Genomic DNA, 10556 nt, shown 5'->3' with positions numbered 1-10556 from the left:
GGTCGACGGGCGCGGGATACTGAAGAACAGCTTCCACCTTTGCGGCGACAGGTGCGACCTGGTCCTGACCGATCACGTGACCCAAGAAGGTGACATGAGCGCGTCCAAATTCACTATTCTGCAGGTTTACCGTAAGATTGGCGTCCGACAGGGCTGAGAAGAGCGCACGCAGACGGACCAGATGTTCCTCCCAGGACTCGTTCCAGATTACGAGGTCGTCGAGGTAACAACGAACGCCTTCCAGGTCCCCACCGTCAGGTAATTCATGAGACGCTGAAAGGTTGCCGGGGCGTTCCTCATCCCAAACTGAAGAACCCTGAACTCGTAGAGGCCGGCCGGGGTGACAAACGCAGAAATCGGCCTCGCCCTCTCGGTTAACGGGACTTGGTAATACCCCTGGAGGAGATCCAGGTTCGACAGATAGCGTGCCCTCCCCAAATCGTCAATGATGTCCATCCTCGGGAGGGGAAAGGAGTCCGCCACAGTTACCGCATTCACCTTCCTGAAGTTCACGCATAGACGGTAAGTGCCGCTACTCTTGGGAACTAGGACCACAGGGGATGCCCAGGGGCTAAGGCTGGGACTGATGACACCCTGCTCTTTCAGGCGTTGAATCTCTGCCTGCAGGAATGCCCTCTTCTCGGTATTGAGGCGATAGGGAGCTTGGCGTACTGGTTGAGCATCCCTAGTCTCAACATCGTGTTCCAGCAGAGGGCAGAGACGTTTATCATACTCCTGCAGAAGAGAACGAATGTTTGCTGCTTGGGCAGCAGTAAGGTCTTTAAGTTTATCATCAGAATTAGCTAAGATGACCGAATTGATGAGATTAGGCTCCACAATAGGAATATTTTCATTAATTTCACTACTGATATTAGAAGGTACAACTACTGAAACCTCTCGTACATTTTCCTTCAAATCATCTCGTTCATAGTATTTTTCAGGAGGTTCACGTGTACATGGCGTTTCTTACGTCTCAGGTGTTTCAATTACATAATTAGCATTACTGGTTCGTTTTAAAATACGAAATGGACCCGCATATCGAGACTGAAGAGGCTGGTTAGGAAGAGGTAGCAAGGCTAAAACTAAGTCCCTCTTATTAAAGGTTCTTTCTTCAGAATTATTTACTTTAGCAAAATGTTCTTTCATTTTAGTCTGAGCTTTACCCAAATGATTATGGGCTATTGAAATTGCTGTTTGTAAGATACTCTTAAATTTGTTGACATACGCAGCTATAGGAATCTCTTCCTCTTCATTTAACACTTATTTAAGACTTTTACTGCACACTAGTAGGCACCTATAGTCAATACCACACAAGATTCAATAACTCACATTCCTTGTTCATCCTGTGAAATTCGTAGAAACCGCGGCTACCCTCCAATTCCATCTCCTTCACGAGCTTATTGAAAACACCGGGTCTTTTATTTTCCGTACTTTCACCCATAAACGTTTTGGTTCCATAAACCCGAAACTACGGCGAAAACGGCGAATAATTCCTCGTGCTCCAAACGAGAAGTGCGGTGTTACTCAAACGAGAGGTATGTGCGGTGTGGAGCAGCGGTGCTCTTCGCATTTGAAACACTACGCCTGGCTGGGCACTCGGACACAAGTCAGGTCCCAGACCAACGCAAGGCCAATTAAACCACTCCTTTATTCTGCTCAGGGAAAGCCATCATAAAAATGGCCCTGGACAAATATACCAGTGATATTTCCTCCTGCCAAGGCGGGGCACTTGGGCTTTGTCCTCCCTCTATTTCGCTCAATTGTTTTGGTGTGCGCTTTTGTTTGGCTCGGCAAAATTGTACAAATGATTCAGTTCAATGTCTCTTTTGTTTGTTTGTGCAACTGTGTGTGTGTATATAGATGTTTCTCGGCGTGTTTTTTGTGTGCATGGTACAAGTTTGCATATGTTTTTCATTGCTGGGTCGTACGACGAGGAGATAGTGGACGACGCCCAACCGGCCACTTGCAGGGGATATCCTCGGCTGCGAGATGCCCCAGAACCTCGCTGCGATGTCGATGATGCAGATGAGGACTACGCACCTGAAACTCTCCAGGACGAGTGGGGTGTCTGGTAAGCTTTATATTCATCCTTTGACCTGGCTCTTTGCACATGTTACTTTGTTTCTGCATAGCATCACTATTTTAGAGAACTTTTACAGAAGTTAAAAGCCGTGACGACTCGGATAGGGAAGGATCAAAGTCCGACACCGAAGAATCGAACGTGGAGGACGACTCGGATGTGGACCTTGGGCGTACGTCCCATTGGTCGATACGTCCATGGACTCCGACGAGCCCCTTGCTGAGTACGTCAGGCGACGCTGGGACCGCAACGCTCCGGAACTTCCTTCTTTACCGGACGAAGCGAAACGGTAAGTAACTTGCATCTTGTTTTTTTTTTTTTGTTTTTTTTTTTCTACATGTCCTTTTTTAAAATGTCTGTCTTTGTTCCAACTACAGGTACATTCGACAGAACCCACTAACCCCTTCATCCCACATGCAGGGGTGGGTGGACACGACGGTGTTGGAGGTCAGCTCATATGTCGGCCTGCGGTTCTTCATGGGTCCTGATGTCTACATTCGCCATGACTATAACCAGGGACCGCTTCGACGCCCTTACCTCCGCGTTCCACTTCGCTGTCAACGGAGGGGTACATGATCGGTTGCGGAGGCTTCGCCCGGTATTGGACGTCCTGGAATCGACGTATCGGTCCGTTCTCGTCCCGAACAAGAACGTAACCGTAGACGACATGTTCCCTTGTACTTGGTACCCGATATCGAAGCTGTTCGACAGGGGTTACCAGTTGCACACACTGGTAATCCTCCCCGACTTTTTCACTACTTACAGGCCCAGCAGATCAGCGCCGTTGGTACTGTCCGTACCGGCAGGCGAGTCGGGTTCAGATCGACTACCGGAGCAGCAAAACCAGGATGCTTTGCCTTCAGTGGGTTGGGAAGCGTCCTGTCACGATGCTCTCCACAGCCCAAACCAGCAATGGTACAAGATATCCTTACCGTCGCTGGCTCTTGGCAGCAAACTAGCTCAGTACGAGTTTAGAAGAGCTAGTACGAGGATTGCTGCAGCAAGTAAGCATCTGACCTTTTGTTTCTTGTAGTCAGATTTGAAATTGTGGCGTCTTTACACACTGAAATTGGTCAAACACTCCTAAAATGAAGTGTGTACTAGAGTATAAGACGACAATATCCTTCATATGACATCATATGGCTACAGTAAATCTGCAAACTTTCACGTGTTTCTTAAGTGCACAAGCGGAGGTTGCGGTTACACGCAAACCAGCCGCCAGAGCGCGCTGAAACTTTGCAGAGCGGATTTCCGACCCGTCACTATTGGGTTAAAACAACGAGAAATTAAGACCTCCAGACAGAAGCTTGCCCAATTACAATAGTCTTGTTTGTAAAATGAAAGTCGCTCTGTGAAGATTCCTAAGAAAATCTCTTAAACACAAATTGACGGATTTTGAATTGGTTTCTAAATCAAGCGTACTGTTATCTAACCAGGTGTTCTTAAAAAGTGACTTTTTAAAATTGCATTGAACTTCTCGACTGATTTTTTTTACATTTGCTGTATCAAAAAAATCTGACACTTGGGGCACTTCATCTCGCCTGATATTAGTTTGTGCGACCGGCAAAGATCGAGCAAGAGGTCGGCCTGGACGCCATAATGTAGCCAAAATTGCCCGTACGTACCATAAAACATTTATCAGTAACAATGTTATGATGTATTATGATAAAAGCGACACAATGATAAAATGTTCAAATATAAAATTGAACGCCCTCCATGTCACTTATCACTGAAGTTTGAAGGTCCAGCCATGCCGCAAGTTATGGGGAAATATAAAAAAATAACTAATAGGAAAAGACTCTCAGGTTTCTTAACGGAAAACGCCATAATTACAGAAACGGATAAATGATAAAATAAAAAATGGACTATAGAAAACGCGACAATAAAGACTAGCTGTGTAAGGGTGGTGACTTTCAGAGGATATTTGCGTCATTTCTCGGTAAATGTAAGGCCGGTACACCGATGTACCGGTGTTGCTTCTGGTTATAATACTCTACAAGATGAGTGTCAATTTCTGTGTATATCGATCTCGGTAACATTAACCTCATCAAAAAGGACCTTGATGGTCAAGTGGACGGCGATTTTGATTTTGTCCGTATATTGCGAGATGGAATCCTTGTGAAAGTACAAAATAACTCCCTGGTTAAGGATTTACTTAAGCTGAAGCATGATCTCTTGGTTAAAGTAACTATTCCCATCGGCCCAAATACCTCTTTAAGGGAATAAGGGTAAATTTCCAGTTTCATCCAGCCTCGAACTTTCGAAACAATTCTTTTTGGAATGGAAGTAGGTATAGTTTGTTTCCCACAGCCATATATTACAAGGAAAATTTTGCATGTAATGAACAGAACGAATGAAAATACTTCATCTATGGTTATTACCTTCACAAGTTGATAAACGCTATGCGACACTGCGAGAGAGAGAGAGAGAGAAAAAAAAAAACTATTTTAAAAAAATCTCTATCTGATATCTATAAATGCGCAAAGCGATCCGTATTTCTCAACTGATGGCTAGCACGGGGGGGCAAAAGGGTCGCACAGTTTTAAAACGTCACAAGGTAAAGCTCATGCGCGGGACAGTAACTATGCACTATCACAGTGATTGAATACCTTTTAAAACTATTACATTGCTACCATGTGCGTAACAGAAGTTCCACCATTTGTGGTAAAAATCAGTCGGTGTAATTAATGTTCTGCCAATTGGATCCTAAATTCGCCTTCTTTATGGTGGCGCGCACTTCAGTACTAGTTTCACCTTGGGGGGGGGGGGAGGGAGGGGGGGGGGGAGTTGAGCATCGATAAATAAGCGAATCCAGAGACTAGTTTTGGTATGGAAAATGGAAGGCGAAAGATCGTACATAAACAATTGACCGGAAACTTAAAAGTTCGTAATAACTATCAGGTTGGATATTAAAAAGACTGACAGAGGAGAGAGAGAGTGGGCATAAGTAAGTCTCTCCTCATTGTGCATAAGGTTGCTGTAGTGGCAGATACATTTCTTAACCCCCTTCCAACGCTGGGATTGTGCAAGAGCTACACGTGGCGAGACCTTATTAATTCGACAGTTCCACACATTACTTCGCGTGGAAGTATTTAACAAAGTGCAAGAATGGAGAGGAGGTTCGACGGTAAGAAACTCATTAGCATTCTTAAGAAACCACGTTGTATTGCCCGCATTGTGATTTACGGTTTAAATCCCGGGAAAAAAAAAACACGTAGTATTGCGGGCGGGGGGAAAAGATCGCCAAAACTAAGCGGCTCAGGAGCTGCGCCTACTCGATAAAAAATTACCTTCCTTCACGGTATACATTTGCCCCCAGCAAAAAAAATATATATATATAATATATAATATATAATATATATATATATATATATATATATATATATTAACCCCTGGCTCTCAAAAGTCTGGAACCATAAGACTATAGCCACATCTTAATTTTTCAACCTTCACTAGTATTGATTGGAGCAGCTTTTTCCCTGAAGTGACGGAGAACGAGCTTCAAATTCAAAAGCCAATAGGAGGTGCCGGCGTAATCCGAGATCGACGAGACGTTGCTTGTGCGGCGCAAATATAGCCGAGACAGACTCCTTTACCGTGTTTGTGTTTGTTGGGATCGAGACGAGAGAAATTCACTGTGCCACTGTCAAATACAAACGATCGCTTTTATAAAGATGTATTATACAAGGGTACAATTAATAGTGACGGCTGGTCAGCTTGTACGTTCACAATCTCAAACCACTCGGAAAATTGTGGACCCCAAGATCTCTATTGTCCATACGCAGGCAATAGAAAGACTGTGGAGGGACTATAAAGAGGAGTCCTGGTATGCGAGCTGAGTACTTTTTCTCGGTACGTATATATTAGACTACGAAGAAACAATTGCCCTCTACATTTCTTTTCATTAAAGTTGGCCCGGCTGTATCTGTTATGAGCGACTCCGATTAATATAGGAATTTACGAAACGTGTATTAAGTATCCTCGACATTCCCATGAGATTCATAGTAAAACAATTATATTATTGAATATATAATAAATTACTGGTATTTACAATAAGCATACTATCTAAAATACTGGTAATTAATGAGCGCAGGAAGCATGGGATGTAATGCATATTGTAAGGTACAGTTAAGTATTAACCATTTTATATAAAATACCGACGGCTCCAAGACAAACGTGTGGGGGTGCGGGTATATTAACGACTGAATGCTAGTTGAGGGACTACCGAATCGTACATCGTATAAAGCTATATATATATTGTACTACCGATAACCCACGAGAGAATAACAATGTTCTCATTAAGCTACCTTAAAACTATCAAAACTTCTGGTTATTATCATTTGTAAGCTACATGGTGCCCACAAATCAATGAACCTAGTATAGGTACCAGGCTACTGTTATCCATGGGACGAGCAACAGGCTGACAAATTAGGCAGGTCAACTTGGACCTTAGCATAGTCCGTAAGGGTTCCTCATGTATTGTTTCCCTTATAAAAGCAAAATTCCATCTCCTGTGACAGTGAGTTGAACCAATCTAAACATCAAACAGCAAAAGCTAAAACAAAAGGGATACAGCCCACAGGAAAATTAGAAGGGAGAGGTAGTGTTGACCCGGCCCACCACCGCGTACATGAATGTCCTGTCGAGACTTGATGACAATAGACAATACTTAAACCACTTCAAAATTAATAACATAAATTTTACATAAAATGTATCAAATGATACTTTATCCGTAAAATAAGCACTCTTATAAACACGACAAACCTTTGACCTTATCTATGCTGGAAAAAATAGTATTCACATTAGCTTAATGACCTTTTTCATATGCCGCTGGTTGATGGCCAAGAAATCCAACAGACTACCATACGCTGTTCTTGGTGAGTTGGGTAATGATCCTCATGCCGTAGCACTTCTTGCTGGGGTTTCTTCACGAGATGGCCCAGGCGCTCCAGATTAACCTACACTACATGGAGTTGTATTTGTGCTAATGTGCATTTTTATGGACTGTACTGTACATACAAGTTTTAACTGTTTTTTTTTTTTTTTTTCTGTTCCAGCATGGTATGTCGGTTGCAGCTAATGTCTCTGTATTTTGATTTTGTAATGATGAACCAAACTTTCTAGCCTAGCTTCCTGCTTGATGGTCCCTGCCTCCTGTTGTCGCTGTTTGTTACCAGAACATATCCAGTCCACGTATACTTCTGTGCCGTTTAGTTACGGCATCCCCTTGCCTAGATAGGTTTATGCTTTATAAATGTGCTTGATGTGCTTTTCAGATACTTCGTGGGGCCGAGACGGATCGAGTTCTGGGAGTCCTTCGCTGCTGCCGGGCTCTAGTTTGAGCCGAAATATCAGGAACCAGTAGTGGGGCCAGACTCTGGATGAAGAGACGATTTCGCAGCGGCAAGATAGCCATCTCCAACATCGCCGGACTTGTTTTCCAAGGGAATGGTTGTAGTCGATGGGAAGCTTTAGGTATTTTCCAGTTTGCTGTGTGCTTCTCGTTTATTTTGCTCGTATGTTCCCACCTAATGTTGAAATTCCTCTGCCAGACCCACCCATCAGCGAGGATCCACCCTCCCTGACTGAAGTCAGGGGGGGCGATCTCCAAGCTGAAGTGGTAAAGCAGCAGGTGTGTGTGGCATCCCAGCTGAATTGTTAAAGGCTGGTGGAGAACTTATGGCAAGGGGCTTGCATGCAGTCCTGTCTGCCATCTAGCAGACTGGTACCTTTCCCCCTGACCTGCTGAGGGGTGTGGTCATCCCTCTCTGGAAGGGAGGAGGGGATCGGTGGGACTGCAGCAATCACCGAGGCATTACACTACTCAGTGTACCAGGCAAGGTACTCGCGCACATCCTATTGATACGTATCAGAGACCACCTGCTGAAGCACCAAAGGGCGGAGCAATCTGAATTCACTCCTGGTAACTCCATAATAGACTGCATCCTGGCGCTTCGAGTCATTGTAGAGCGCCGTCGTGAGTTCGGACGTGGGCTGCTCGCAACCTACATCGACTTCAAGGCGTTTGATACGGTTCATCACGAATCACTCTGGGAGATCCTGAGAATAAGAGGGGCCTGTCGAGCTTCTTCCCTGTTAATTCAGGTGTGAGGCAAGGCTGTTTTCTTGCACCAACACTTTTCAACACTTGCATGGATTGGATACTGGGTAGAGCTAATGTCCAAAGTCACTGTGGAGCAACTCTGGGCAATATCAAGGTTAAAGACCTTGACTTTGCTGATGATGATGCCATTCTCTCTGAATCTCTGGAAACCCTAGTGGCGGCTTTTGATGCATTTAGCAATGAAGCAAAGCCCCTGGGGCTAGAAGTCTCCTGGACCAAGATCCAGGATTTTGGGGGCCTACTAGGAGACCCTGTGCAGTCGGTACGTGCTTGCGGTGAAAACATCGAAGTCAGAGAGCTTTATATACTTAGGTAGTGCAGTTCACAACTCTGAGCTGTCAGACCAGGAAGTCAGTGGACGGATTGGCCTGGCAGCAGGGGTCATGAAATCTCTCGACAAGAGTATTTAGAGATACCGGTACCTGTGCAGAAGGACCAAGCTATGTGTTTTCAAGGCCCTGATGCTGCCAGTTTTACTATATGGTAGTGAAACTTGGATGCTATCTTGTGCTCTGGAATCTCATCTTGATGTAACAAATCCTTGCACCGGATCATGGGTTACAGTTGGCGGGACCATGTGTCCAACCAACGGCTGCATCGTGAGACCGGTACAGGACCTGTTGCTTGCACAATCCGTGATCGCCAACTCAGGCTATACGGCCATTTGGCTCCATTCCCGCAGGATGACCCTGCCCACCAGGTTCTCTGTCCGAGTGCAGGAGGCCTGTAGGACGACCGAAAAGGTCGTGGCTTGGGCAGATCGTGAGGAACTAGAGATGGGTCGGGCCCCTGCCTGGCGTCTCGCCATGAGGGACCCTTGTAGGTGGAAACTAAAGGTGGATGCGGCTATGCGCCCCTGCCGGCGTTAGCTCCCAAATGATGATGATGAGGATGATCCCACCTGTTTTACTCACTGATTTTTCGTATTTTATCATAGTCTTTGGCTTTTGATTTGTTAGTCTGTTCGTTTTAATTTTATATCAGTTTCCGATATCTTCACATTAATGCACTTATCTCATGCAGTGTATCGACGTGAACATTATTGATGCTAAAGTTTTAGATGAAAGTTTAAACTAACAATGTTTAATAAACGTATTTGCAGACAGTCTGTGAGAATACTCATACGCGCGCACCTTCAAGTGCGCCTCAATATGTAGTGGCTAAAATGTACTGACCCATGCAATCTCGGTGAGAACTATCAATGAAGAATACCATGCATTATAGATCAACATCACGAGTATCTGTGGCCAAGTGTTTCTTTCCCGACCTTACTGGTTTTTATTTATGCTTCTGTTAAATATTTTGAATTGCTTGTCCGTCTTGTGGTATGGTTAGTATTAAAATGTACTTGTTTTTGTATGTGTTCTCATTAATGTACTCTAATAAATGTTAAATGTACTGCACAAGTTTTGTTACCCTGCAGTGATACATTCTTACATTTCAGTTAATTACTTTTTAATCAAGGTCTCTTTAATCTGAAGCTAAAATATCGAAGCAAAGCTAAATTAAATGGAAACCCATTTATATGGGACTCAAAGGAAACTGGGACAAGATCAGCTTCCCTTCCTGATGAGCGTAGCCAATTGGGCACGACGGTATCATCACTTTACACTGTCAGAAATACTGCACCTTCTGAGTAACTATTTCAAGGGTACAGTTTGCAAATATTTGTCTGTACTTTTCATTGTCTAACTAAAGCCACTGCAGTTTCTAACCGCCGCCATGCCCACCATTTTTCATTACTGCATCAAATTCGTCCATACCAAAACTTTTTTTTTTTCTAGAAGCAATGGTTAATGGTTAAAAGCAAAATAAATGTGCTAGACATCTAAGGTCATGTAGCACTATAGTAAATGGTAGTGAGGTGGTTGAATTAGTGAATAGTTGTCAAAGCTGGGCAAAGGAACTGACCAGTGAATAGGTTAAGGTCGGGTAAGGTAATGTAAAGGGGTTAGATCAAGTGAAGGATGTATATGCGTTTGAGGAAAGAAAACAGGTTGTCAAAGCAGAAAGTGAGATATTGTGAGGATGTTCGGGTCTGAGAAAGGAAAACGCGAATATTCCAATGAATGAGTTCTTTCGTTGATTTATGAGTGATAACGATTGCAGTACGTGTTGGAGAATTTGATGGGGAAGGAGCTAGATGGTTGGAGAAGGAATGAGAGGGGGAGGTGGCGTTGTATCAGGAGGGGTATTAGGAGGTGGAGGGTCTGGAAAAGGGGATAGTTGTGATATAAGGGCTTCGCGTGTGTATCCAGGAGGGAGTGGAAGGGATAGAGGAGATGGTGGGAGGGTTAATGTAGGGGAGCTGGAGTAGGGGTGGGTAGGCTGTGTTGGGAGGGGGTAGGAGTA

General features: G+C 44.3%; 1 protein-coding gene across 3 annotated transcripts; it reads left to right on the top strand.

Moving 5' to 3' along the window:
- The first annotated feature begins 1486 nt into the window (after positions 1-1486).
- On the top strand, positions 1487-7743 carry LOC125041571. Of its 3 annotated transcripts, XM_047636605.1 has the most exons (4): positions 1487-2071; positions 2160-2369; positions 2501-3084; positions 7357-7743. In XM_047636605.1, the coding sequence occupies exons 2-4, from the start codon at positions 2278-2280 to the stop codon at positions 7443-7445; spliced, it is 765 nt and encodes a 254-aa protein (XP_047492561.1). In that variant the 5' UTR covers positions 1487-2071; positions 2160-2277; the 3' UTR covers positions 7446-7743. The 3 variants fall into 3 exon arrangements, with proteins under 3 accessions (XP_047492561.1, XP_047492562.1, XP_047492563.1); XM_047636606.1 differs by lacking the exon at positions 1487-2071 and having other exon boundaries at positions 2114-2369; XM_047636607.1 differs by lacking the exon at positions 1487-2071 and having other exon boundaries at positions 2114-2369; positions 2458-3084.
- The last annotated feature ends 2813 nt before the right edge of the window (positions 7744-10556 follow it).

Source organism: Penaeus chinensis, chromosome 30 (assembly GCF_019202785.1).
Source record: "Penaeus chinensis breed Huanghai No. 1 chromosome 30, ASM1920278v2, whole genome shotgun sequence".
Classification (NCBI taxonomy): domain Eukaryota; kingdom Metazoa; phylum Arthropoda; class Malacostraca; order Decapoda; family Penaeidae; genus Penaeus; species Penaeus chinensis.
This window is presented reverse-complemented; position numbering and strand designations above follow the sequence as displayed.